Below are 27,496 nucleotides of genomic sequence, written 5' to 3' on the forward strand. Positions count from 1 at the left end.
GCGTCCTGGCTCCCAGCCCCCCCCCCCCCTTATGCTGGTGTCTGGAGGTCCCCGAGTGTTTCCTGCTCTCCCCCCTCTTTATGGGAGGGGGGGATATTCCCAGCATGCACTGCTGTGGTGAGCCAGCTGAGGCTGGAGCTCCCAGCATGCCCCAGGCCCCACTGGGTGGGGGGGTCAGCCGGGGGGGCCCCCAAATCCTCAGTCTGTTCCCTCCCCTCTCAGGCCCCCCAATCCAGGGCCCTGCCTCGGTCCTGGGACCCCCTCCCCCACTCCCCCTTCCGGGACCCCTCCCCTCCCCACGTGCCCCCCTCTAGCGACCCCCCAGCCCTGCCCCCCAGGCGGGGTGGCCGTAGGGCGCCGGGAGGGCGGCGGGCAGGGAAGGGTTAACGGGGGGCGGGGCGCCGCTGCTGGGCCGCCGCGGATTGGCCAAGGGATTATCGGCCCCTGCGGCCCCTTTCATCCCCCGCCCCCCCGCCATGGGGCAAGAGCCGCCCCCCGCCGGCCGGCCGCGCACCCCTCGCACGGGACGGGACGGGACGGGTCGGGACAGCCGGAGCCCCACGGACTGGGGTAAGTGCCCGCCGGTGCCCCCCCCACTCCCCCTGCAGCGCCCGCGATCCTGGAGTTGTTCTACCCCGCCGCGAACTGCCGAGATGCAGCCACGTCTGGGGCCGGGCAGTGACTTGGCGCGGGTCTGACTGCGGGGGGGGGCCGGGGGGTCAGGCCGGCTGCGTGGGGGGGGCCTCCGTGGAGGCTGCACATCCCAGCATGCACCTGGCCACACCTGGGGGGTGGAGCCTGCAGGTTGTGGTCGGGTAGGAGCCGCGCGGGGGGAGGGGCTCGGCCCCCCCACTCATGGGTCCACGTGCTGCTGGCGTCCCCTGGCAGCTGTTGGGGGTCAAGGGCTGCGCCCCCTTCCTGTGCCCCACGGGGCTCTGAGGGGGTCCCAGTGGGAGGGGGGCTGCAACAAGGGGGGCTCGGGAGCAGTGGGGGGCTGGTCGAGTTACGTCCCTGGGCAGCTCACCCAGCCCCACGGCCAGGAGGGTCCTTTCATCTTGACACCCCTGCCCCACGGCTCCCCCCTGCCCTGCCCCACGGCTCCCTGGCTGCTCTCCTTCTCCTGTAGGTGCCCCCCACCCCTGCCATGGCCCCTGGGCCCCCTGCCCTCCTGCTCGGGATGCTCCTGCGTTGCTGCCTGGCCTGGCCCGGCCCCCTCAGCGCCCCCCGCGTCTCCCTGTCCTACAAAGGTAAGGGGCACTGCCCGGGCATGGCGGCGTGCGGACAGACCCCCGCCCCCCCGGGCGTGGCGGCGTGCGGACAGACCCCCGCCCCCCCGGGCGTGGCGGCGTGCAGACAGACCCCCCCTGGGCACAGATGCTGGCAGCCACGCGTCCGCGTGTCCAGGAACGGGCACCGGGCTGCGTCCATCCGAGCACACGCGTGTCCGTCCGAGCATGGTGCAGGCGGGCGCCCTGAGCCCTTGGCACACGTGGGGCAGAGGTGCCACCCCCCCCCGGCGCCCCCCTTTGCTGACAATTCCAGGATCCGGTTACCCGGCCCAGGGAGCGGCTTTCCCAGAAGGGCTTAAAATACCCAGAATGCCGAGCGGGGCAGAGCTCCCACCACCCCTCCTGGCCAGCTCCTGACCCACAGGACACCCCCACCTCTCCTCCCCCTGGGGCGCCGCGTGGGGCTGGTTCCTGGGGGTAGGTGGGGGAAGCAGCTCACCCTCCCCCCCCCGCTGAGCGGAAGATGCTGGTGCACACAACCGAACAAAGGTGGCAGAATAATACACGCCGTGCAATGCACGGGGAGCCCCCCCCAGGCCGTGCAATATCCCAACCAGCCGTGCAATGCACATGCCGTGCAACGTGCCAACTGGCTGTGCAACGCACCGGGAAATCCCCGCACGTGCCGTGCAATGTGCCAACCGGCCGTGCAATGCACAGGGAACCCCCCCATGCTGTGCAAAGTGCAAACTGCGCTGCTGGCAGGGGTGCTCCCCCCCCCTCCGTGGGGCTGTGTCCTGGGAATGTCAGCCTGGGGCCGTTGCCCCGGCGGGGCAGTGGGGGGGAGTGTTGTATTGGGGCCAGAGCGGTTTGGGGGCCGGAGGATGGGGGGTGGGAGAATCCAGGGGGCAGCCCCCCATTGTCTCAGTCCTGGCCGGATCTAGCTGTGACCCACGCCGCAGCAGGTGCCTGCCATGGGGCTGGCTGAAGGTCGCCCCCTAAGCTTGCAAAGCCTGGGGATTTCCGTCAGGACGCCTGGGTCCCATGCCCGGCGCCAGGAGAGCGGGGTGCAGTGGTGGGGGCTGGGCGGGGGGGCGGTTTGACCTCCCCAAGGTCACTGCAGGTGGGACGCTGGCCCGCGGCCACGGCTGGCCCGGGGCTGGTATGCGGCCGGGGATCGGGAGGATTATTTCCCTGCTTTGCTGTACCCGGCCCCCGAAATACCCTGGGCCCAGCCCAGGCCGGGAACGGCTCCAGCTGCTGCCCTCTGCCGGGTGCCAGGACGCCTGGGTTCCCTGGGCGGGGAGGGGGCCAGTGCTCAGCGGGGGTTGGACGCCAGGGTCCCAGCCCCACCCCCTCGCTCCCCCCAGAGCTCCTGCAGACCCGCAGCGTCCGGCCCTTCTCCTTCGCCTTCAACACCAGCCGCTATCGGATCCTGCAGGTGGACCAGGACCAGGAGCGGCTCTACCTGGGCGCCCGCGACTACCTGGTGTCGCTGGACCTGCACAACGTCAACAGGGAGCCGCTCATCGTACGCGCCCCGCTGGGGCCCGGGCGCCTGGGTTCTCTGTGCAAGGCGCCTGGGGGGGCTGGGTTCTCTGCAGGGGGAGAGGAGGGGAGGGGGGCTGGTGGTTAGAGCGGGGGGATGGCAGGGAGCCCGGATGCCTGGTTTCTCTCCACAGGGGGGCTGATGGTTGGGGGGGGCTGGGTTCTTGGGGAGGGGAGGGGGGCTGATGGTTAGAGCAGGGGGGGCTGGGAGCCCGGACACCTGGGTTCTCACGGAGGCAGGCTGGCTGTTGGGGGCTGGCTCTGTGGGTCCCCGTCTCTGACCCATTCTCTCCTCTCCCTAGATCCACTGGCCGGCGCCCCTGAGTCACCAGAGCGAGTGCCGCATGGCGGGCAAGGGGCAGCGGGTGAGATGGGGCAGGGCCCCTCCCCCTCTCCTGAGGCCACGCAGGGCTCCCGGCGACCCCTGGGGTTCTGCCCCGCCCCCGACCCAGTCCCGGCCCCCCGGTATCCTGGGGATCTGCCCCGTGAGCGTTCCCTGTGTCTCTGCCTCCCCCGAGTCCCGCTGGGATCCCCCCCGCTACTGGGGCCCCAGATCTGTGGGTTGGGGGGGATCTGCCCTGACTCACCCCCTCTGCCCACGCCCAGGGCGAGTGTTTCAACTACGTCCGTCTGGCCGAGCCCCTGAACCGCACCCACCTGTACGTCTGCGGGACGGGCGCCTGCCAGCCCGTCTGCACCCTCGTCCAGCGCGGTTGGAGGTCACAGGTGAGCCGGGGCCTGGTGCTTAGAGCGGGGGGCTGAGAGCTGAGACGCCTGGGTTCTTGGAGTGCTGGTCCCCCACCGTGTCCCACTGAGGGCTGGAGCCCAGGGGCTGTGCCGAGGCCGAGCCGTGGGGCTGAGCGTGACCGGGAGCTTCCCTCGGGGCCTGGAAGAAGCTGCGACGCCGGCCCCGGGAGCCGTGGGTTCCCAGGCCACTCTGGGCCCGGCCGCAGGCTCCGGGTCGCACGGTTCTGCCCCGGGCAAGGAGGGCTCCGCATGTCCCGCCGTCGCAGCTGCCCCGGCCCGGCCGTGTGGACAAGGAGCGATTCCTCCGTGTGGTGCCCGGGATCCGCTGCCCCACGGCACGACTCGTCCCCACCCCTTGGGCGCCGTGGGGCCGGCGGGCTGGCCGCGCTGGGGTTCGCGGCCCTTCGCTGAGCAGGCGTTTGGAGCCCGGACCGGAGCTGTTCCGCAGGCGAGGCACGGGCTGGCGTCAGTCGCTGGACGTTCTCTGTGCGTCGGCCTCTCCACCCGCCTGGCATGGCCGGGCACCCTTCGCTGCCAGCCGGAGCGTGACAGCCCCCGACCCAGCCTGGGGGCGGGCGAATGAGTCGCTGGGCCCGAGCCACGTCTGCGCTGGCCCTGGGGCGGCCAAGGGGGGACCTGGTTCCCCGTGTGAGGCGTGGGCCACGACCGAAGACCCCCTCCCTTGGGTTCCACCCTCCTCGGCCGTTCCCGTCCTGCGATCACGGCCCCGAGCTCTGCGCGTCTGCACCCCCCAGCCCACCCTGCTGGCAGAGAGCCCCTCCCCATGGCGGCCCGGGGCCCCACAGTAAGGGGGCTGGACACCAAGCCTGGCTCTCCCTTCGCCAGAGAGGTTCCCAATGCCCCCAGCCACAGGCCACTCCAGGGCCCCCCGCTGGGCCTGGACGCTTGGCCTCGGCGTTCCCCTGGTCAGGATCCAGCAACGGGCTCCGCGTCCGGGGCGCTTCTCCCCTCCCCAGGGCGCCAAAGCACCTTCCTGCCCCGTGGCACCGCTTCCGTGCGCCCGCCAGCCTCGACCGGCGCTTCGTGGCCCCTGCCACGGCTCCATGGCGGTCGCTTCCTGGTAGCCGGCACCTCTGCATGGAGGGGGGGCAAGCGGGGGGGGGAACCGAGCCCCCAGGCGACGTTTCCCTGCGTTTACACCCCAGATTTCCGCCCAAGGCGGTTTCCCAGCCCCCTTTGCTGCGCCACACCCGGGGGCAGGAACAGTCTGCCAGGCCCTGGCGGCTCCTGGGGCCCCGCTGTTTGGCGCCATTGCGCCCTGCTCTCTGCCCAATCCGGGGCCACACGCCTTGTGTCCCTGTCACGCCCGGCGCGGGACCCTCGCTTGGCATGGCCGCTCGGGCCTGGCTCAGCGAGAAGGGGGGGTCGCTGCCCTGGGCTGGGGGGTCCTGCCTGTCTCCCCATCCTGTCATGGAGCCGGGCCGGCCACCCCGCCCTGCATCGCCTCGGGGGAGCCACGATCCACGGCTTGGAAAGCGCCGGCTCTGGGCGCAGGCACAGCCCCCTCTCCCCCCCCCACGGTGCGACGTAGACACAGACCGGGCAGTTGGGGGCTAGTGGTTAGAGCAGGGGGCTGGGAGCCAGGACGCCTGGGTTCTCTCCCTAGCTCTCGAAGGGGGGTGGGGTGGCCAGGGCAGGGATGCCTGGGGGGGACGTGCTCTGACCCCCCCTCTGCCCCCAGGAGTACCTGTTCCGCCTGGTGCCGCGCTCCCTGGAGCCGGGGAAGGGGAGGTGCCCGTACGACCCCCAGCAGAGCAACCTGGCCGTGCTCGTCAGTAAGTGGGAGTGGGGGGGGGCACAGAGTGTCTGTCTGTCCGTCCACTGCTGGGGTGCGAGCCCGGCTCTGTTGGGGGGGAGGGAGGGTCTCTCCCCCCCACTCACTGTCCTGCCCACCGCAGACGGGACGCTCTACGCCGGGATGCGGGTGGATTTCATGGGCACCGACGCGGCACTTTTCCGCACCATGGGTCCCCGGCCGGCCATTCGCACGGAGCAGCACGACTCCCGCTGGCTGTACGGTACGGGCGCCGCGGGTCGGGCGTGAGGGGCGCCGCGGGTCGGGCGTGAGGGGCACCGGGGGGGCTGCGGGTCGGGAGTGAGGGCCGCTGGGGGAGCTACCAGGCTGGGGGGGCTGCAGGTCAGGAATGAGGGGTGCTGGGCAGGCTGGGGGATTGGGTGCTGGGGGGGCTGTGGGTCAGGAGTGGGGGGGGGGGGGCTGTGGGGTAGCAGCGCCCCCTGGTGGCAGGCCTAGGCTTTGCACTGACCTTGTACCCGCGCCCCCCCCCCCCCCCTTAACCCCCAGACCCCGTTTTCATCCGTGCCCACGTCATCCCAGACAGCAGCGAGAGCAGTGACGACAAGCTGTATTTCTTCTTCCGCGAGAAGGCGCTGGAGGGTGCCGTGGGGCCGGCCGTGCTGGCCCGGGTCGGCCGGGTCTGTCTGGTGAGCGGGAGCTCTCCCCTGGCATTCGGGGCTGGGACTAACTCCCCCAGCCTGGCTTTTACCTCCTCTAAAATTCAGGGATTGAACCCTGGTGTCCGGGCCGACCCTGAGCTCGGAGGGGCCCGTTCCCCCTCTGAATTTCGGCTGCAGTTTCAGCCAGAAAGAGGCGCCTCCTTCACTTCCCGCCCCAAACTTCTCCCAGCTGCCCCGCCCCAGAGGTGGTCACATCTCAGCACTGGGCGAGCCGTCTCTGTGCGGCGTTATGTGCATCTGTTCTCCAGCCGCCCCACCCCAGAGGTGGCCGCATCTCAGCACGGGCTGAGCTGATCTTTGCGCCCCATTTCTGTCCCAGAATGATGATGGGGGGCAGCGGGCCCTGGTCAATAAGTGGACGACCTTCCTGAAGGCCCGGCTGGTTTGCTCCGTGGTCGGCGATGACGGTGTGGAGACCTTCTTCGACGAGCTGCGTGAGCCGGGGCCGGGCCGGGGAGGGGGGGGGAGGCCAGAGACAGGAGGGGCTGGGGCAGTTCTCTCCCCAGCTCAGGGCGGGCAGTGGGGTGAGGTGGGTGAGAGTGGCAGGGATGGGGGGGCTGGGAGCCCGGACGCCTGGGTTCTATCTGTGATTCCCCCCAGGAGACGTTTTCCTGCTGCCCACGCAGGACGAGAAGAACCCCCGGCTCTACGGGCTGTTCTCCACACTGGGGTGAGTGGGGCCCTTGATGGAAGCAGGGTGGGGGCAGGGCAACCACAGCGGGGGCCGGTCGGTACCGCCCCAGCCGGTAACCCCCTCCCCCTGTCCCCCCAGGTCGGTGTTTCGGGGCTCGGCCGTCTGCACCTACCCCCTCAGCGCCATCCGCACCGTCTTCAACGGCCCCTTCGCTCACAGAGAGGGGCACAAGCACCAGTGGGTGCCCTACACGGGCCGCGTGCCCTACCCCCGCCCCGGAGCTGTGAGTGGGGGGCTGGGAGCCGGACGCCTGGGTCCTCTCCCCAGATCTGGGGTCGGGGAAAGGGGGGGCAGGCTCGGAGCCGGGACGCCTGGGTCCCCTCCGTGGCTCTGGGTTCGGGGGGGGGCTGGGAGCCGGACGCCTGGGTCCTCTCTCATGCGCTCTGGGTTCGGGGGGCGGGGGGCTGGGAGCCGGACGCCTGGGTCCTCTCTCATGCGCTCTGTCCCTGCAGTGCCCCGGGGGCACGTTCACCCCGGGGCTGCGCTCCACGCGGGAGTTCCCGGACGAGCTGGTGGCCTTCGTGCGCGCCCACCCCCTGATGTACAGCCCCGTGTACCCCGCGCAGCGCCGCCCCCTGCTGGTCCGGGCCAACGTCCCCTACACCTTCACCGCACTGGCCGTGGACCTGGTGGACGCCGTCGACGGGCGCTACGAGGTGTTTTTCCTCGGCACGGGTACGCCGGGCGCCCAGGGGGCGCGGGGGGGTCCAGGACACCTGGGTCCCCGGGGGTGGGGTGGGGGGCGTGGCTCCCCGGTCTCAGGTCTTCTCTCTCCCCTCCCAGACCGGGGCACGGTGCAGAAAGTGCTGGTGCTACCCACGGACCCAGGCGTCCTGGAGGAGGTGACGCTGGAGGAGGTGGAGGTGTTCAAGGTGCAAGGCCCCGCCCCTGCCACCTAGGCCCCGCCCCTTCCCTGGCCCCTCCCCTCTCTGGGCCACGCCCCCTCGCGGCCCCACCCCTGCATGCTAGCACCGCCCCTTCCCTGTAGGTCACGCCTCCCTTCCTGGCCCTGCCCCCCGGCGATTCACTGCTGCCTTCTCCCCACAGACCCCAGCCCCCGTGACGAGTCTCTGGATTTCCTCCAAGCGGGTAGGTGTGCAGAGGGGCAGAGGTGGGGGGGGTGGCGGGGGAGGACTCCTGGGTTCTATCCCAGCTCGTGGGGGGGGGGTCTGTCTCTGTGTCTGTCCAGTAGCTTGCCCGTCTGTCCACAGCACCAGCTCTACGTGTCCTCGGATGTGGGCCTGGCTCAGCTGAGCCTCCATCGCTGCGGTGCCTACGGGCCCGCGTGCGCTGACTGCTGCCTGGCCCGGGACCCCTACTGTGCCTGGGACGGACGGCGCTGCGCCCGCTACCGCCCCGGTGCTACCAGGTGAGGGGCCCGGACGCCTGGGTCCTGCGCACTGGGAGGAGGGATGGGACGGGACAGGGGGAGCATCTGGTAGGAACTGACGCTGTTTTCCCCCCCCAGGCGGGTCCGGCGCCAGGACATCAGACACGGAGACCCCCTACGCCAGTGCCGGGGCTTCAACGCCAACGGTGAGTGCCCCCCATCCCTCCCAGCGGGGTGGGGGAAGGAGGCCAGGACACCTGGGTTCTCTCCCTGGCTCTGGGTCTCTGTGGCTCCACCCTGACATGTGCCCCCCCCCCCCCAGCAGAGCAACAGCTGGTGGAGCAGGTGCAGTTCGGGGTGGAGGGGGGCAGCGTGTTCCTGGAGTGCCGGCCCCGCTCCCCCCACGCCCAGGCCAGGTGGCTGCTGCAGGTCAAGGGTGGCGGCCGGCGCCCGGTGAGTGCCCCCCCAGCGCGCTGACCCCCCCCCCCAGAGGGCCTTGTGGCAGATTCCCCCTCTCGTTGTCCTAAGGCGGTGGGGGGTCTCAGATTTGGGGCACTGTCCACCCCCACACGCTGCCCCAGGAGTGCCCATGGAGAAGGATCTAACCCCCCCATGTCTCTCTGTGTCCCCCCCCCCCCAAGCTGCCCCAGGATCGGATTCTGCTGCAGACGCCGCAGGGGGTTCTGCTGGGCCCGGTGGCGCCATCGGATGGGGGCCGGTACCAATGCGTGGGCACCGAGAAGGGCTACAGGCGCCTGCTCCGCACGCTGCGTCTGCACGTGCTGCCCCACGGCCTGCTGGGGGGGGCCGGGCCCCCCCACCCCGTCTGTGAGAGCCCGTGGGCCCGGGACCTGGACGGTGAATGGATCGGAACCAGCCAGGGAGCCCAGAACGCGGAAGGGACACCGAGCGGACCCGAGCCCTTGGGAACCAGTCCAGGGGGCCTGGATCTGCACTGGGACTGGACCAAAACCAGCCGCCGCTCCCCCCCACGGCACTGACTGGGGGGGCTTGTTCACCCCCCTGCCCAGGGGGAGGGGGTGCACAGAGCGGGAGTGAGGACGGAGGGCCAGGACTCCTGGGTTCCACCCCCCGCGCAGGCAGGGGAGCGAGTGGGGAAAGGTGGGGCGCCAGCCGCCCGCTGGCTTTGTTTCACATTCCAGTGGGGCCCCCGGCGGTGAATCTGCCCCCCCCCGGCGGTGAATCTGCCCCCCCCCAGGCGGTGAATCTGCCCCCCGGAGGCTGCACCAGCTCCTTGGCTCACGGCGGCATTTTCTTCGGTTCTGTTTTCACGGCCGCGGCTCGGCGCCTTGCGCAGTGGCTGAATGTCCCGGTCACGAACTTGGTCCGGTTAAACCCCATTTCCTGCCCTTTGATGCCGGGAATGGGGGGTTACCCTGGGGGCAGGGGGGCAGGTGGGTGGGAGGGGGGGGATTTGCTCCAGCCCCTGCCCCGCGGCTCCAGCCCGGCCAGCCTCGGCATGACGCGGAGCTGGGCGCAGGCGCCGTGACCCTCAGCGAGGAGCCGGGCCGGGGGCTGAATAAAGCAACGCTTGGAAACGTGCGACCTCTTCCTGTGGACGGTGCTGGCGGGACCAGGGGCCGCGCCAGGGCCCTCTCGTATCTGTCACGGCCGGGAGGCGAAACGGGCCCGGGCCGAAAGGTGTGGACAGCTCCCCACTGCTGGAGGGGGGCAGGATCCCACAAGTGCAGGCGCAGCCTGGGGGGGCGCCGGAAACCCTGCGCGGGTGCGAATATTCTGCCCCCGCAGCCCCAGGGGAGGAATCTCTCTGTGGGGCGCCCCCCTCCTGGCTGTTGTCACCCCCGGCGCAGGCTGGTGGGGGCGGGAGCACGGGGCCCGTGGGGACAGCTGAGGGCACGGGGCTTGCTGCGTCTGCAGAAGTGAAGGGGGGTGACAGCGGCTTTAGCTGCCTGTGGGGGGTCCCGGTGGGATATCAGGAAATGCTTTTCCCGAGGCGGGGGGGACGCCCTGGAAAGGGTTCCCGGGGGCGGTGGGGGAACCTCCATCCTGCGGGGTTTTAAGGCCCGGGTGGGTCCTGCATTGAGGCAGGGGGGGGGGGACTAGACACCCCCCGAACTCCCATCCAACCCTCCCCTGCCGGGGTTTCTCCCATGGTTTCCAGGCCACCCCCGGCAGTGCCGTGGGGGGGGCGCTGGGCCAGCGACCGGCCCTGTCTTGGGATGAAGGTTTTTTTTTCTTCTTTCACTGCCCCAAAGTTGCCTGAGCCCACGGCCCCTTTGGGGCCTGAAACCGTCCAGGGGTTGGGGGGGGCTTTTTCTGCACCCCCCCCCCCCGAGCCCTGGGGAGCTGCTGGGCTGAGCCCCAGAGCTGGGGGGTAGGAAAGGGACGTGCAGTAACTACATGGGCATCCCCCCTCCTTCTTCCCACCGCAACTCTGGGGGGGCCATTTTATCCCCGCCCCCCCCCCCCCCCGCCGGCGGGGGGCAGCCGAGAGACGAGCTGGGCGGCGCATGGCGAATCCCGGCCACCAGGTGGCAGCAGAGAGCGGGGGGGCGGAGTCTAATCTCCCAGCGCCGGGCAGAGAACCCAGGCGTCCGGGCCCCGAACACCCCCAACCCCCGTTGGCTGCAGGGGGAGGTTTATAACCGGTTCGTTGGGGGGGGGAGGGGAATCAACCATCGCCCCCGCTGCGGAGCCAGCCCCGCTCACCCCTCCCTGCAGCAGCCAGGGCACCCTCCGCGGGTGGCCTGCGGAACGCCCCGCCGGGGGGCGCCGGCTCCTGCCCTGCAAAAGGGGTCGGGCCAGCGCCGCAGCCTGCCCAGCCCGCCCTAGGGCCGGGGGTAGTTGGGGCCCGCTGGGGGCCCGCCGGTCCTTCAGCGCACGCGAGAGCCGCCAGCCTGCCGCAGGCCCAGCTCGCGGGGGGCTGGGGTGCTCGGCGCGGTGTGTCCCCGGCCTCCTCGCGGCCCTACGCGGCTCCCGGCTCCTGGGCATGGGGGCGTCCATATGTCGCACGCCTGGACCTCGTAAGGTCGGGGGCCGGCTGAGACTGGGGGTCCAAATCCAGACCGGCGCCGGCCAGGGCTGCCCCAGCTGGAGCCGAGGGGGGCTGGCCAGAGCCCGGCAGTGAGCAAGGAAAGGGTTAAAGGGGCGGGGCTGCTGGGGCTCAGCACTGTGTGGGGACAGGACCCACAGCAACGCTGCGCCCCATTCTGCACGGGGGTTACGATCGCCCCCAGCGGCCCACTGTGTAGTGCCCATTCTTAGTGGTACTATGGTAATTCCTGGAGCTCCCCGCCAAGACTGGGGGGGGGGCATTCCGGATGCCCGTTTCTAGCAGGATTACGGTATCGAAAGCAGGGCGCCTTTATGGCGGGTACGTAACCACCAGCATTACGGTAGCTGAGCTCGGGCCCCATTATGACATGCACGTTACTAGGAGCATTACGGTGCCCCGGTTACCCTGGCTTGGGTTCAGGTATCGGGGGGGGGGGCAGTATTCGGGGGGGGGCCCGCCCCGCCCCCCTCAACCCCCCAAACGGGGAACAGCCGCAGGGCCAGTGTCATCAAAGTCATGAGGGGGCCACGGACCACCCCCTGCTCCAACCAGGGCCCCCCGCAATTCCCCCAGCCCAGGCGCGGCCCCCGACACCCCGAGCCGGTTCTGGGCAGCCCGGTGCACACGGGCCCAGCGCCAGCCCCACGCGGCCCCGCCACCCGGCGGGGGTCACCGTCCTTGGGGCGGGCGCCATGGGGGGGGCTTCAGCCTGGAGCCCCACGACGGGGATGCCCTGCCCCGCCCCCCCCCACCATCCCTGTGTAGACACAGATCCGGCGCCGCTCCCGGCCGTGGGGCGGGGGGCAACTGCACTCGGCTGCGTCTGTACCGGGGGGCAGGACACCGGGGGCAGGCGGGCCCCGGGGTTTGATCCAGGGCAGCAGGTGCCATACTGGGATAGACCCCCCCCGGCACGGCACCCACTTGGAAGGGTTGGCAGGAGGTGGGGAAACTGAGGCTCGGCTAGTCACGCCCATGGTTTGGGGTCTTGGAGGCTGGGCCCCTCGCCTCGCACCCAGCACCAGGTGGGCGGGTCTCTGGACCTGCTGCCCGGCCAGCCCGAAGCCCCAGCCCCCCAGACCTGCCATCGGGGCTTCCCCAGCCCCCCACTGGCCATGGGGCGGCCCAGCAAACGCCCCCTGGCACGCGCGTTCTCCCCCCGCTCTGTCCCCAACGCTGGCGCTGGGCACTGGCCACCGGGCTCTGCCGTGGGGCGCAGGCGGGCTCCGGGGCAGCCGGGCCGGTGCTGACACCTGCTCCGTGGGGCTGGTTTGACGGTTTTATTACAGGCAGATCATGGGATGTAAATGGCCCCCCAGCCCGGCCCCCCCAGCGCTGCCGGTGCCCCTCAGTCCCCCCCTGCAGCCCCTGCTAGCCCAGCCCTGCCCCCGCCCCCAGCTAGGCCGGTGCTCTGGACCGGGGGGGGGGCGGGGGGACTGAGTCTCTCCTTTCTAGCCCCCCCCAGCCGTGCCCAGCTCCCTCTGGCAGCCCCTAGGGCCAGTGCGATGGGGGGGGGGGGAGACGTGGTGCCCAGGGGGGAGGGGGGAGAGGTCCCCAGCTCCAGGCCTGGGGGAGGGGCTGTGGTCCCAGGCCACCCCCCCCCCCAGTGCAGGGGTCCTCACTGGGGGCGGCTGGGGCCGGGGAAGGGGCCGTCATGCAGGCGAGCGGCTCATGCAGACGCCAGCACCTGTGGGGAGAAAAGGGGGAGACCGTGAGCACCTGGGGGGCAGGCCCAGGGAGTGGGGGGGGCCAGGGGAGCAGATGGGAGGTAGCTGTGGGGCAGGGCTGGTTGGGAGCCCGGTATGGGGCATGGCTAGGGGAAGGGGTGGGGAGGGTGCAGAAGGGGGGGCCCCTGTGGGAGGGGGGACCTGGCAGGAGTCACTGGGGGAGGGGAGGGGAGGGGGGACCCAGGCTCCAGCACCCCTGTATGGGAGGGCGGGGCTAAGCCAGGGAGATGGGGCGTGGCTGTTCAGGGGGTGTGGCCTGTATGCATATTGGGGTGTAGCTAGACAGGGGCGGAGCCAAGCCCCAGCCTCACCTCTGGGGTCACCAGTCCTTGCGCGGCCCCCCTGGCGCCCCCTCCTCCGCCTCGGGGCCGGGCCCCGCCCTGGCAATGTGGCGCAGGAAGGACGTGGCGTTGAAAGCTCGCTGGGGAGGCAGAGAACGGCCTGTGTGAGACCCCCCTCGGGACGGACCCAGGCGTCCAGGACGGCTGGCCCCTAAGAGCCCCCCAGACCTCCCACCCCCCCAGGACGGGACCCAGGCGTCCGGGACGGCTGGCCCCTAAGAGCCCCCCAGACCTCCCACCCCCCCAGGACGGGACCCAGGCGTCCGGGACGGCTGGCCCCTAAGAGCCCCCCAGACCTCCCACCCCCCCAGGACGGGACCCAGGCGTCCGGGACGGCTGGCCCCTAAGACGCCCCCAGACCTCCCACCCCCCCGGACGGGACCCAGGCGTCCGGGACGGCTGGCCCCTAGGGGCCCCCCAGCGCTCCCACCCCCCCAGGATGGGACCCAGGCGTCCAGGACGGCTGACCCCTAAGAGCCCCCCAGAGCTCCCACCGCCCCAGGACGGGACCCAGGCGTCCGGGACGGCTGACCCCTAAGAGCCCCCCAGAGCTCCCACCGCCCCAGGACGGGACCCAGGCGTCCGGGACGGCTGGCCCCTAAGAGCCCCCCAGACCTCCCACCCCCCAGGACGGGACCCAGGCGTCCGGGACGGCTGACCCCTAAGAGCCCCCCAGAGCTCCCACCTCCCCAGGATGGACCCAGGCGTCCGGGACGGCTGGCCCCTAGGCAGTCCCCCAGAGCTCCCACCTCCCCAGGATGGACCCAGGCGTCCGGGACGGCTGACCCCTAGGAGCCCCCCAGCGCTCCCACCCCTCCAGGATGGGACCCAGGCGTCCAGGACGGCTGACCCCTAAGAGCCCCCCAGAGCTCCCACCTCCCCAGGATGGACCCAGGCGTCCAGGACGGCTGACCCCTAGGCAGCCCCCAGCACTCCCACCTTCAGGGAACGGGACCCAGGCGTCCGGGGCTCACCTTCCACTGGCTCCTGGCGAAGTTTTTCTGGATCTGCGCGCTGACGGAGCTGTGAATATTTTTGTCCAGCGCCGTGTCCCCCGAGATCCTGGGGGGTGTCAGAGGTGAAAGGTCAGTGGGGGCTCTGGGGGGGACCCCCACCCTCCCTTTCCCGGGGCGCTCACCAGGGGTGCTGCAGGGCCTGTTCGCATGTGTAGCGCATCTCGGGGTCCCGCTGCAGCAGCTGCTGGATGAAATCCTTGGCTGGGGGGAGAGGGGGTGTCCCAGTGAGCATTATGGGGGACCCCCATATCCGCCTCCCCACCCGGCCCATGTAGGGACCCCCACAGGGTCCTATATCAAGCCCTATATCAAGCCTCCATCCCTCTCCCCGCCTGCCCCACGGGGCCCACCCCCCCCCATTTTGGGGGCCCCCCCCCAGGGTCTCACCCGACTCGGAGATGTCGTCCCAGTAGGGGGCGTCGAACTCGAAATGCCCTTTGAGGATCTGGGCGAAGAGCTCCGCGTCGTTCTCCTCGTAGAAGGGGGGGTAGCCGCACAGCCTGGGGGACACGGGGATCAGAAACGGGGCGCACGGGGGGCAGCACCCCACACAGCCCCCCCGGACACCTGCATCCCGGCCCGGACGCCAGGGTCCCTTTCCCCATCTCTCCTCCCCTCCCCAGAGATGCCAGCCCGGACGCCTGGGTCCCGTGCCGTGGGAGCCCTGGCAGCGGTACGCCCCGGACGCCTGGGTTCTCTGCCCCGAAGGTGACTCACAGGATGTAGGAGATGACGCCGAGCGCCCAGGAGTCCACGGCTTTCCCGTAGGGTTTCTGCTCCAGGAGCTCGGGCGCTGGAGGGGCAGAGACGGGAATTATTGCGCCCGGCGCCCCACGCTGCCCGCCCCCGCCCCGCCCCCGCCGCGCCCCTCACCCACCCACGTAGCCGGGCGTCCCGCAGGCCGTGGCCATGACCCCGTCCGACTGCATCTTGGAGAGGCCGAAATCCGTGACCATGATCTTGGCGTCCTCGAAGGGCGTCGCGTAGAGCAGGTTCTCGGGCTGGGGGGCAGGCGGGGTCACGCTGAGGGCGGGGGGCATTGGGGAGGGACCTCCCCATGTCCTGTGGAGCAGGGGGTCATGGTTCCCCCCCCATGGCCCTCAATTGCCCCCCAAACCTCCTCCCCACGTAGCCCCCCACTGCACCCCACCTTCCCCCTACAGCTTCACCCACAGCCCCCCCACCCCGGTGCCCTGTAGCCCCCCCCAGACCCCTACAGGCCCCCCTCCACTCTCTGCCCCTCTGAGACCACGCCCTCTCCAGGGGCTCCACCTCCTGGCCTCCCTGAATCCCCGCCCCCCAGGTGCCGTTAAGGCCCCGCCCCTCCCGGTGGCCCCGCCCCTCCCGGTGGCCCCGCCCCTCCCGGTGGCCCCGCCCCCTCACCTTGAGGTCCCGGTGCACGATGCCCTGCTGGTGCAGGTACTGCACGGCCTCCAGCAGCTGGCGGACGAGGCGGCTGGCGTCCCGCTCCGTGTAGTGGCCCCGCTCAATGATCCGGTCGAAGAGCTCCCCCCCCGTCACCCTGCCGGGGACACGAGGGGGGGTCACCCTCAGCCCCCCGCCCCGACCGCTGGCCCCTGTGATGCGGTGGGGATATTCCTGCTGTCTCCCTTGAGTGCGGCGTCTGCCTCAGTTTCCCTTTGTGTGTTTCGGGCTTGGGGGAAGGGTGCGACCGTTGCTGGGGCCCCGAGAGGGTGGGGCTAGGGGGGGGCATCGGCCGCAGCCCGGACCCTGCCAGACACTGGAGCGCAGGGCCGGGGGCAGCTGGTGGGAAGGGCCAGGCCCCAGTGGGGGGGGGTGCATGGGGCAGGGCCCGAGAATGGGGCTCTGGGGCTGCCCAGGGGGTCGCTGCTGGAACTGCCTCACTCCTCTGCTTAGTCTGGGGTGCGCTGGGGTCCCGGGCGCCCACAAAACCCTGGCTGCAGGTGGGGGCTGGGCCCTGGGGGGGGGGCATGAGGGCTCCCCTGGCCCCCCAGCCTGGGGGACTTGCTGTGGGGCGCTTGTGGTGAAGTGTGGGGGGTAATGCTGAGGGGCCGTGAGGGGAGCCCCACTCACTAGAGTCCTGGCCGGCTTCACCCCGATCCCTGGCCCTGGGAGACCCCCTCACAGCCTCCCCCCGCCCCTCCCAGGGCCGGGGAGAGAACCCAGGCGTCCGGGCTCACAGCTGCATGGCCAGGTACAGGTGTGTGGGCGTTTCGTAGACGTCCTCGAGCGCCACGATGTTCTCGTGCTTGATCCTGCAACCGAGCGAAGCGCCGGGTCGGGGGGGGCCTGTGGCATCAGCCACGAGGCCCCCCAACCCCCCACAGCTCCCTGCCCCCCACACGCCCCACAGCTCCCTGCCCCCCCCCCCCCGACAGCTCCCTGTCCCACACACCCCAGGCCACCCCCCACCCTGCCCCGCGCCCGGCCCCCTCACTTGCTCAGCACGGCGATTTCATTCTCCACGGCCACCTCCTGGCCCCGCAGGGCTCGCTTGGGGATGCATTTCAGGGCGACCAGCCGCTGGGAGTCCCGCGCCCGGGCCAGGAACACCTCCGAGAAGGCCCCCCTGCGAGACAGACACCGCTACGCCTCTGCGTGGGGGCAGCACCCCACACCCCACAGAGCTTTGCAGGGATGGGGAAACTGAGGCACAGAGACGCTGGAGAGGGGGTGCGTCCCCCAGAGTCCTCCCCCCAGCCCGCCCCCCTGCTCTAACCACTAGACTGCCCCCCCATCTATTCACCCTTCCCCAGGTCCTGGCCCCCCCTGCCTCCCCCCGCGCCGGGTGACTCACGCCCCCAGTTTCTCCTGGATGTCGTAGACGGAGCTGATCTCCTCGACAGGTTCCCGCCGGCGCTTCCCCAGCATGGCGAGCGGGTCCGGGCCGGGGAGCTGCAGAGACGGGGATGTCAGCACCCAATGGGCACTACGGCCCCCCCCCCACTCTAACCACTAGCCCCCACTCCCCTCCCAGAGCCGGGACAGAACCCAGGTGTCCTGTTCGAAACCTGTCAGGGTTTAGGCCCAGACACACGAGCAGGGCATGAATTGGGGGGGGGGGGAACCTCTCCTATGGGGCTGTGCAGAAGAAACTGTCTTCTTTCTCTAGGTCCTGGGGGGGGGGGTCTGTGCTAGCCCCTCCCCCACAGATTGGGGTGCCCCCCCTGCATCCCAACCAGTCAGGCCAGGGCCTGCTGGCTAATTCCTGTATGGCAGACAGAAAAGATGGCTGCTGGTGGGCGTTAAAGGGGAATGGGGGTGAAATGTTGGGGGGGGGGGTCGAGCCGGGGGCGGGGGGGGGGGGAGGGGTTCAGGATGTGTGTGTTATAGGGGTGTGTGGGGCAGGAGAGGAGGATGGGGCTGGTGGGATGTGGGGTGCGTGGAGGCATGTGGGGGTGTGGAAAGACTGGGGCGTGTGGGGAGGGGTGGGGTGGGGGGGCCCAGATCCCGTTACACAACTCCCCCCCACACATGCTCCATCTTGGTGCATTATTCACAAACCCACCCCCCCCAACACAACACAACACAGCTCCAGCCAGCCTCCCCAACGCACAGCGACAACCACAACACACAGCAACACCAGCCCCAAATCAGCCCGCCCCCGAGCCACAGAGCCCCCCCACCCCAGCCACACTGGGCTAATACAACACCACACACCTGTACACACACTACAGCCATCCACCTCCACAACACACACAGCCAGACTAACACAACCAACCCGCAGCCCCCGCACATTGCAGCTAAGCTTCTACACAACCCACGAATGCAGCGTGCATGCACACACCTGTCACACAATATCACACACACATACACCGCACAATGCACACAGCTTCCATCCACAAACAACCCCCGGCTCACGCACCATCACAAACACACAACCGACCGCAACCCCAAATGCATCTGTCCAGCTACACAACACGCACTGTCAGGCAAATGCAAACCCCCACACACTGCGCAGCTCTCCACCCACACAACACACACACCACCTAGCTAACACAACACCAGATAGTCCCCACACACCGCAGCTCTCCACCCACACAACACACACACACACACACACACACACGTGCCCACACCCCATCCCTGGAGCTAAAACGCCGCCCCCCGACACTCGCTACCTATTCCTACCCCCCGCCCGCCCCCACACAGCCCCCCACCCCCCGGGGCTGCGTGACTGGCATCTGTCTGTCTGTCTGTCCGTATGCCGGGGTCGGCAGACACCAGAAAGACCCTCCCTCCCCCGTCCCACCGGAGCGTCCTCCCCAAATCCCGGCCCCCCCCCGTCAACCCATAACCCCCACGCCCCCCCCAGAGCCGGGCAGAGAACCCAGGAGTCCGGGCTCCCCCCGCTGTAGCCACTAGCCCCCGCTGCCGTGGGAAGCCGGCACCTACCAGCCGCTGGCCTGCGCCCCTGCAGCTCCGCTCAGGATCCGTCCCTCGCCCCCCCGCTCCCCCCTCGCCCCACAGCCCTGCCATGTAAGGAAGCTGCGGGAGTTGGTGGAAGCCAACCAGAGACGGCGGCTGTTTCCCATCCGGGCTGCCAGGACGCCTGGGTTCTCTCCATCCCGGCGCGGGGGGGGGGGATGTCTAGTGGTTAGAGCGGGCAGGGGGCGGGACGGAGTCCGCTCTAAGCACCAGACCCCGCGAGCCAGGCGGAGAAGAACCCAGGAGTCCGGGCTCCCGGCCCCCTCTGCTCTAACCACCAGGCCCCACAGCCGGGGAGAGAACCCAGGAGTCCGGCCTCCGTCTCTGCCTGGCCGGGGGCCACGAGTCCCCCCAGCCCTGGCCGGTCCCCCCAGCGCCGGGACCCCGAGCGATCCGGGCCCATCCAGAGGTGCCGGGGGGCGGGGCCTGCGCGGGGGGCGGGGCTAAAGCTGCTGCGGGCAGCGGCCGCCAGAGGGCGCCCTGCTCCCGACACTCCCGCTGCCGCACCTACCGGGCAGGACCCAGGCGTCCGGGCTCCTGCCCCCCCCCCGCCAGCCCCCCCCTCCCCACCCAGAGCCGGGGAGAGAACCCAGGCGTCCGGGCCCCCTGCTATGGGAGGAGGGGGGATCCCAGCAGGGAGTGCGGGGGAGTCCCGGGGGGGTCTGTAGTAGCCTGGGGCGGTGGGGGGATCCCACCGGCGGGGGGAGGGGTCGGGGGGATCCCAGCAGCGGGGGGAGGGGGAGGGAGGGGAATCCCTGAGGCGGGGGGAGGGGTCAGCGCTCTCCCCCCCCTCCCCCCCAGTCACACGCTACTCCCGAAATAGCGGCTCCTCCCCCTCCCTGGCGGGGTTGGGGGGGGCTGCGGGGGGGGCGGCCCATGAGCCGTGACGCTGCCGTGACGTCAGCCCCCATCTGTCTATAAAGCCGCGGGGGGGGGACAGGTCGGGGACAGACGGACACAGACGGGCAGCGGGACCGAGGACAGCCGGACACCGCGACCCCCCCCACGCACCGACTGCGCCTCGCCTCGCCTCGCCTCGGACCCTCGCCCGGCCCGGCCCGGCCCGGGGGGGCTGCCCCGGTTCTCACCCCCCAATGAGATTTTTCAGGCTGACCTTCAAGTGCTTCGTGGATTGCTTCTGAGCCCCCCCGCCGCAGCGCCCCCTCCCCCCGGGCCCCCGGGCGCCCCTCCCCCCAGTGCCTCCCTTTGCAAGGGGGGGAGAGATTTCGATTGCACCCTCTGTCCCCCCCCCGGCAAGACCCGCAGCCGGCCCCCTGCCTTCTAAATTTTGGAGGGGGGAACTCCTCGTGCGCCCCCCCCCCCCGGCCCCCGCACTGCCCCCCTCAGCTCCCCTCTTTGCAAGGGGGGAGATTTTAATTGCACCCCTTTCTTCCACCCACAAGACCCGGATCTCCCCCCCACCTCCTAGATTGGGGGGGCTGCCCGTCCACCGACCCCCCCCCGGACCATGAACAAAGGGGGTTTGCTGGAGAACGGGGTGTACAGTGTCCCCTTGGGGGGGGTCATGTGCCAGGAGCAGGAGGAGGGGGGGCTGGTGCTGGGGGGGGGCCGCAAAGGGGCCCGGGGGAGCCCCCTGCCGGCCCCCCCGCTGCCCCCAACTGCTGCCCCCCTGCCGCCCCCCCGGGAAACGTGGACCCGGCAGATGGATTTCCTCATGTCCTGCGTGGGCTTCGCCGTGGGGCTGGGCAACGTCTGGCGCTTCCCCTACCTGTGCTACAAGAACGGCGGAGGTGAGGGGGCAGGGGCTGGGGGGGCTCGGCGGAGGTGGGGGGCCGGGGGGGACTCGTGGTGGGGGGCGCCCGGCTTCTCCCCCTGCCCGGCTGGGTAAGTGCAGGGCAAAGTACAGCCGGGAGGGCGGGGGAAGGGCAGGGGGAGGGCCAGGTGTGGGGCAGGGCAAGGAGGGGGTAGCACAGGTGGGGGGAGGGGCCTCCCCAGTCCCTGCCCTGTGAGACCCCAGCCAGCCACGGGCCCTCCCCACCCCCACTCGCCCTCCCCCCCACGTGCCCCAGGCACCCCCGTGGATGGAACCAGTCCCCCCACCCCCATCCGTCCCCCTCTATCTCTCTGGGCCCCCCACTGTCTGTCTGTCTGTCCCCCGCCCCGCCCCACCGCTGCCCCCGGCACGTGCTGAGGCTGACTCAGGCTCACACCCGCTGTCACACCCGCCCTGGAAACCAGGCCTCGCTTGTGCCCAGGGCGGGAAACGCGGCCCCGGGCGCGGGGGATCGGCTGCCCGGCTGGTTCTCGCCCACGTCCCCTCGGGGGGCTCTGGCCCGGGAGCCACTCCTGGCTCTGCAGTTGGGCTGGGGCGCTCCACGGCGGGCCCGCGGCAGCTCCCCTGCGTCACCGACCGCCCTCGCCGGGCCCCGGGCCTGCCCCACCCGGGCGGCTTCGCTGCCTCGGTTCAGCCCCGAATCCCTGAGCGAGAGAGGCCTGGAGAAGATGGAACCTGGCCCGGTCCGGTTCCAAGCCCCGTCTGCTTTCAGTGGCGCCTGCGGAAGGCGGTTTCTGTCTCCACGGGGGACAAAGGGGAGCTTCGGTTTGATCCGAATCGAATTTTTCTCATTCTTGGAATTCAGCAAAACTGGGCCCAAGTTTCATGTTTTGTCGCATCTTGGGGTTTTTTGGAGCGTTTCATTGGCCGGCCCCGGGCGGATTTCTGCCACTTTCCGACGCCCGACAAATTCCACCAAGTTTCGTCTTGCCCCGAAACGAAGCGCGGCGTCACCGCACGGGAGCCGGGCTGCGGTTCGGACGCGAAGTCACCTTTTCCCACCTCTCCCTTCACTGAGCATGTGGGAGGTTTTGTTCTCGGTGCAGATCAGCTGACGTTTTCCTTCTGATCCAGCAAAGGTTCTGCCAGCTCCGTGTTTACCGGCAATGGGGTAACCTGCTCTGTGCTGGACGTTTTCCATCTTCCTTTTTGCCTCCCAAATTGTGACTTTTCTCATCTGGCGAGTCACGAACATTTTCACGGCCTTTCGATCCAGGACCAAACTGGAGTTTTGCACCTTTTTATTTGCCAAGTTTCAAGGGTTCAGTTTTTAGCTGCAAGGATCTTTTCCTGAGCTTTCCATGTGCTGCTTCCAACCCGAAACCGGCCTCGAGCCGCCGAAACCTTCCCCCCCTTTCAGCTTCGGCCTGGCAGTGGGTTTGCTCCAGGGGTTCGAGCTGCTCCCACGGTGAAGAAACGTTCACTCTTCGAGCCCAGACGACTTTCAGCGACCTTCCAATCTGCCAGAAATCTCGCCCGTCCGGACGTAGCCCAAATCGAGTCTTCCGCGCCTTTCCATTCACCCCACGCGTCCGGAAGCTGCATTTTCGGCTCAGAACGACCCCGCTGCTGCCTTCTCCGCGCGTCCGGCTCCGGACGGAGCCGTTATTTACCCAGCCCCCTTGGACGCGTCCTCTTCCCCACTAGCTGCTCGGGCAGGCGGGGGAGGTTTTCGCGCTGTCTCTAGTCTGCCGCGGGAATGGGGGGGTCTGATAACCAATGTCAAACCCTGCCCCTGCCGACCGGGCTGGCGGCCTCTCTCCTGGGAAAGAGGTGGGGGGAGCATCAGCTGAACAACGCGGGGCCCACATTTGCGCCTGGGTCCAGGGGTGTACAAAGGGGAATCTCGCAGGGGAGCCGCGGGTGCGACCGCGCTGGGACCCGGCGTCCGGCCCAGCGCCCACACGCCAAGCTCTGCCCCGCCCGAGCCTGTTCCCCGCCCGCTGGGGGGACGAGAACCCCGGGCACCTCCCAGGGGTGGGTCCTGCCGTGGGGGCCGCACGTGGGACCCCCTGTCCTGGGCCACGCCCTCGCCAGCCATAATCCCCCGGGAGTCAGCCCACAGATTATCCTCTTAGCCGAGGGGGGGGACCCCCCTACGTGGGGAGGGGGGGGAGAGGCATCCAGCCAAGCACTGGGCTATAAATAGAGATGCCCGGGGTCACGCACACACCTGCTCCTGTGAGCGAGGGGCTGGGGGGCGCCGGCGGGGCAGGGCTGGGGGGTCGTGGGTTGGGCGTGAGGGGCACCGGCGGGGCCGGGGGGCCAGGCTGGGGCCGTAGGTCGGGCGTGACGCCGTTTCTCCCCCCCCCCAGGCGTCTTTCTCATCCCCTACCTGCTGATCGCCCTGCTGGGGGGCGTCCCCATCTTCTTCCTGGAGATCTCGCTGGGGCAGTTCATGAAAGCCGGGAGCATCAACGTGTGGAACGTGGCGCCGCTCTTCAAAGGTCAGCCCCCCCGAGCCAGCCCCCCCGAGGGGCCAGGCCCCCCCCTGTCCCCTGCCCCCCTGACCTCCGCTCCCTGCCCCGCAGGGCTGGGCTTGGCCTCCATGGTCATCGTCTTCTACTGCAACACCTACTACATCATGGTGCTGGCCTGGGGCTGCTACTACCTGGCCAGCTCCTTCGCCAGCCCGCTGCCCTGGGCCGCCTGCGGCCACGCCTGGAACACGCCGGCCTGCTACGACTGCGGCCCCCCCGCCAACGCCAGCGCCAACGCCAGCGCCAGCTGCGCCCAGCCGCCCGACGGCCGCTCGCCCGTGCTGGAGTTCTGGGAGTGAGTCCGACCCCCCCCCCACCCCCGTTGGGGCTACCGACCCTGCCCTGGGACTACCAACCCCCACAGGGCTACCGACCCCCACCCCAGGGCTACGGCCCCCTCCCACAGTCGCTTCCCCCCGGTGGCTTCCCTCTTTGTGGCCCCGGCCGACTGCCCCGTGCAGGCTGAGCCGGCAGCCCCCCCCCCTCCCCACACACACACCCCTCCCCCGCGCTCACTGCCCCCCCTTGCAGGAACCAGGTGCTGCGCCTGTCGGGGGGGCTGGACGCGCCGGGCACCATCAACTGGCAGGTGACGCTCTGCCTGCTGGCCTGCTGGGTGCTGGTCTACTTCTGCGTCTGGAAGGGGGTGAAGTCCACCGGCAAGGTAGGGGGCTCGGGGGGGAGGAGGTGGCGGGCCCGGGGGGGAGGAGGTGGGGGGCCCTGGCGGGAGGGGCAGGTGGGGGTCCTGGGGGGGAAGGTCCTGCTTTGAGCAGGGGTTGGACTAGATCTCCTGAGGTCCCTCCAACTCTGTGGTTCTAAGGTGGGGGGTCTGGGCAGGTGGGGGGTCCCTGGGGGGAGGGGCTCAGCCTGGGGGCCCGGCCGGGGGCTGCAGGGGAGAAGGCCTCGCGCTGCCCCCTGACGCCCCCCTGCCCCCAGATCGTGTATTTCACGGCGACCTTCCCCTACGTGGTGCTCGTGGTGCTGCTCGTCCGCGGCGTGACCCTGCCGGGCGCCGGCGCCGGGATCCTCTATTACCTGCAGCCCGACTGGTCCAAGCTGGGCTCCCCACAGGTACCCGGCGCGGGGGCAGCTGGGCGCCCGGACGCCTGGGTTCTCGGCCGGGGCCGGGAGGGGAGAGGGGCCGGGGAAGGGGGGGAGCTGGGCGCCCGAACACCTGGGTTCTCTGCCCGGGGCCGGGAGGGGCGAGGGGCCGGGGGGGCTGGGTGCCCGGACGCCTGGGTTCTCGCGCTGTCTCCCGGCAGGTGTGGATCGACGCGGGCACGCAGATCTTCTTCTCCTACGCCATCGGGCTGGGGGCGCTGACGGCCCTGGGCAGCTACAACCGCTTCAACAACGACTGCTACAAGTGAGAGCACGTGGGGTGGGGGGGGCGCCTGGCCGGGACCCCTCCCCTGGTCCCCCCTTTCCCCCCCAGCCTGCCAACTAACCCCCCTTCCCCCAGGGACGCCATCATTCTCGCACTGATCAACAGCGGGACCAGCTTCTTCGCCGGCTTCGTCGTCTTCTCCATCCTGGGCTTCATGGCGGCCGAGCAGGGGGTGGACATCGCCAAGGTGGCCGAGTCCGGTGAGTGCGCCCGGACGCCTGGGTCCCCTGCCGGCTGGGGGGGGGGCTGGGAGCCCGGACGCCTGGGTCCCCTGCCGGCTGGGGGGGGGGCTGGGAGCCCGGACGCCTGGGTCCCCTGCCGGCTGGGGGTGGGGGCTGGGAGCCCGGACACCTGGGTCCCCTGCCGGCTGGGGGGGGCTGGGAGCCCGGACGCCTGGGTTGCCTGCTGGCTGGGGGGGGAGCCCGGACGCCTGGGTTGCCTGCCGGCTGGGGGGGGATAGGAGCCCGGACGCCTGGGTTCTCTCCCATCTCGCGGGGGGGGCGGGGAGCCCGGACGCCTGGGTTCTATGCCGGTCTCTCTCCCCAGGGCCCGGCCTGGCGTTCATCGCGTACCCCCGCGCCGTCACCCTGATGCCCGTCGCTCCCCTCTGGGCCGCTCTCTTCTTCGTCATGCTGCTGCTGCTGGGCCTGGACAGCCAGGTGGGTTCCGCCCCCGGGGGCAGCGGGGCCTAGGGGGCAGAGCCGGAGTCACGCTCTTGGCCCCCCCCGCCCCAGTTCGTGGGTGTGGAGGGTTTCATTACAGGGATCCTGGACTTCATCCCGCCTGGCTGCTCCTTCCGGTTCCAGCGGGAGGTGACGGTGGCGCTGACCTGCGCCCTCTGCTTCCTCCTCGACCTCTCCATGGTCACCGAGGTACCGTGGGGCAGGGGCTGCGGGGCGGGAGCGAGGGCAGCTCCAGCCGAGGCCGTGGGGCTGGGCCCCTCTCATTTCCCGCCCCGCCCCGCCCGGCCCTAGGGGGGCATGTATGTCTTCCAGCTCTTTGACTACTACTCGGCCAGCGGGACCACGCTGCTGTGGCAGGCCTTCTGGGAGTGCGTCGTCATCGCCTGGGTGTACGGTGAGCGCCGGGGGGCCGGGCCGGGGGGGGGGGGGGGGGGCGGGAGTGAGGGGCAGCGGTGGGGCTGGGGGGAGCCCAGGGGTGATGGGCCCGTGGCTCCGGGCGGGATGCCGGGGTGATGGGCCCGTGGCTCCGGGCCGCGGGGGGTCCCTGCTGGCTCTCTCACTCCCCTCCCGCCCACAGGTGCCGACCGGTTCATGGACGACGTGGCCTGCATGATCGGCTACCGGCCCTTCCCCTGGATGAAATGGTGCTGGATGGTCTGCACCCCGCTCATCTGCCTGGTACGGGGGCGGGGCGGGGAGCCCGGATGCCTGGGTTCCTTCCCTGGCCGGGAAGGCGGGGCTAGTGGTTGGAGCAGGCGTTTAACCCTCCGTGTCCTGCCTCCCTCAGGGCATTTTCCTCTTCAACCTGGCCTACTACAAGCCGCTGACGTACAACAAGACCTACATCTACCCCTGGTGGGGCGAGGCCATCGGCTGGGCCTTCACGCTCAGCTCCGTGCTCTGCGTGCCCCTCTGCGCCCTCTACCAGCTCAGCCGCGCCAAGGGCACGCTGCCCGAGGTCAGCCCACCGCGGGGCGGGGAGCCCGGACGCCGGGGTCCTTCCTCCAGCATGGGGCGGGGCGGGGTGGGGGCTGGGATCCCGGACGCCTGGGTCCTTTCTCCAGCGTGGGGAGGGGTGGGTGCTGGGATCCCGGACGCCTGGGTCCTTCCTCCAGCGCGGGGCGGGGTGGGGCTGGGATCCCGGACACCTGGGTCCTTTCTCCAGCGTGGGGCGGGGTGGGGGCTGGGATCCCGGACGCCTGGGTCCTTTCTCCAGCGCGGGGCAGGGTGGGGGCTGGGATCCCGGACGCCTGGGTCCTCTCCCCAGCGCGGGGCAGGGGGGCTGGGATCCCGGACGCCTGGGTGCCGTTAACCCTTTGTCTCTCTCTCTGTCCCCCAGCGCTGGCACCGGCTCACCCAGCCCGTCTGGGGGCTGCACCACCTGGAGTACAAGCTGCCCGCGGGGGACAGGGGGGCGCTGACGACTCTGAGCCCGGGCGCTGAGGACAAGGGGAAAGTCGTGATCCTGGAGAGCGTCATGTGACCTCAAGCCCCGCCCCTGGCGTGGGTTCCCCTCCCCCAGCCGGGGCTGTGTGTCTCCCTCATGCATGCCCCGTCGGTCATACAGCTTCCCCCGGGGGGGCCGGACCCCTACACCCAGCCCCCCGCCAGCTGCCGTAGGTATTGCAGCACCAGGCTGGGGGCCTGGACTCCTGGGTTCTATCCCTGCCCCACGCTGTGCCTCAGTTTCCCCCTTTCATAACCTTCTGATCTTGCGCTTGGCTGGCTGAGCTGTGTGAGGGGCTGGGGGCCTGTCACGCGGCGGGGGGCCAACGGGGGCGGGGCCGCACTGCCCAGTCGCACACAGCGACGGGCTGCCCGGCCCGGCCCAGTTGTGCGCCTATGGGGGCCACCAGTGCGCAAACCCGGCCCTTATAATACATGTATTACGGTAACAGCTGCCCTGGCCCCCCTCATCAGTTCAGCCCTGGGGCCAGTGACCCCCCCCCCCCCCAGGACCCCCCCTTGCTGGGCCTCCTGCGCCCCCACTGGCGAACCCAGGCGTCCTGGCTGCCCCTCTCCTGGTGCTGCCCCCCCGACCCCCCCAGCGCAGACCATATTTTGCACATTTTCTAGAGAAGCTCCATAAACAGCTGCCAAGGAGGGGGGGCGGGGGGGCGTTAATTAATGTTAATTGCCAGGCTGTACAAAGCGCTAACGAGACACAGCTTGGGGGGGGGTGGCGCTAGGAGCGGGCGGGCGGGCGAGCGTTTTAAAGGACAAACCGTGTGAGTGTGAATCTGTGTGTGTGTGTGTGTGTGTGCATGCGAGTCTGTGCGTGTGAGCGAACGTGTGTGTGTGTGTGTGTGTGTGTGTGTGTGTGTCCGTGTCTGTGCACACGTGTGTGCGACCCATCAGTGTACCAACCCAACCTCAGACCGCCGGGGGGCAGCGGGGGGATGTAAGCCACGGGGGGGGCATGGCTGGGCTGACCCCGCGTCCCCCCTCGGCCAGGCCCCCCCCGCTGCCGGGGCAGCTCCGCCACTTCAGTCTTCCACGGTGGCAGCTTTAACGTGTCGTGTGTCGTGTCAAACCAGCAGGGCCCCCCCCCGTCCCTGGCCCCCCCCACGGGTCCC

At 70.4% G+C, this 27,496-nt stretch overlaps 3 protein-coding genes across 6 annotated transcripts; 2 read left to right on the plus strand and 1 right to left on the minus strand.

Moving 5' to 3' along the window:
- Positions 1–528: 528 nt before the first annotated feature.
- Positions 529–10,239, plus strand: LOC137155902 (semaphorin-3F-like). The gene is made up of 18 exons (XM_067552363.1): positions 529–570; positions 1,127–1,247; positions 2,600–2,760; positions 3,080–3,142; positions 3,384–3,503; positions 5,227–5,320; positions 5,444–5,563; positions 5,848–5,987; positions 6,340–6,454; positions 6,621–6,690; positions 6,793–6,937; positions 7,167–7,389; positions 7,498–7,586; positions 7,762–7,803; positions 7,926–8,083; positions 8,183–8,250; positions 8,370–8,497; positions 8,686–10,239. The coding sequence occupies exons 2-18, from the start codon at positions 1,145–1,147 to the stop codon at positions 9,043–9,045; spliced, it is 2,199 nt and encodes a 732-aa protein (XP_067408464.1). The 5' UTR covers positions 529–570; positions 1,127–1,144; the 3' UTR covers positions 9,046–10,239.
- A 1,650-nt stretch (positions 10,240–11,889) lies between these two features.
- On the minus strand, positions 11,890–18,981 carry PNCK (pregnancy up-regulated nonubiquitous CaM kinase). Of its 4 annotated transcripts, none has more exons than XM_067552374.1 (12): positions 18,543–18,981; positions 16,945–17,042; positions 16,585–16,716; positions 16,328–16,402; positions 15,549–15,687; positions 15,043–15,166; positions 14,883–14,958; positions 14,553–14,665; positions 14,288–14,366; positions 14,124–14,211; positions 13,120–13,229; positions 11,890–12,768 (listed from the first exon to the last, which is right to left on the minus strand). In XM_067552374.1, the coding sequence occupies exons 1-11, from the start codon at positions 18,624–18,626 to the stop codon at positions 13,128–13,130; spliced, it is 1,110 nt and encodes a 369-aa protein (XP_067408475.1). In that variant the 5' UTR covers positions 18,627–18,981; the 3' UTR covers positions 11,890–12,768; positions 13,120–13,127. The 4 variants fall into 4 exon arrangements, with proteins under 4 accessions (XP_067408475.1, XP_067408476.1, XP_067408477.1 ...); XM_067552375.1 differs by lacking the exon at positions 18,543–18,981 and adding an exon at positions 17,808–18,213; XM_067552376.1 differs by lacking the exon at positions 18,543–18,981 and adding an exon at positions 18,013–18,212.
- Positions 18,982–19,512: 531 nt separating this feature from the next.
- On the plus strand, positions 19,513–27,477 carry SLC6A8 (solute carrier family 6 member 8). Its single transcript, XM_067552391.1, has 13 exons — positions 19,513–20,326; positions 22,686–22,817; positions 22,902–23,145; positions 23,382–23,514; positions 23,787–23,921; positions 24,113–24,216; positions 24,313–24,437; positions 24,784–24,896; positions 24,972–25,109; positions 25,212–25,314; positions 25,498–25,598; positions 25,708–25,878; positions 26,260–27,477. The coding sequence occupies exons 1-13, from the start codon at positions 20,044–20,046 to the stop codon at positions 26,401–26,403; spliced, it is 1,926 nt and encodes a 641-aa protein (XP_067408492.1). The 5' UTR covers positions 19,513–20,043; the 3' UTR covers positions 26,404–27,477.
- Positions 27,478–27,496: the final 19 nt, after the last annotated feature.

This window comes from Emydura macquarii, unplaced genomic scaffold (genome assembly GCF_026122565.2).
Source record: "Emydura macquarii macquarii isolate MOO-44397 ecotype Brisbane River unplaced genomic scaffold, CSIRO-AGI_Emac_v2 contig_1386, whole genome shotgun sequence".
Classification (NCBI taxonomy): domain Eukaryota; kingdom Metazoa; phylum Chordata; order Testudines; family Chelidae; genus Emydura; species Emydura macquarii.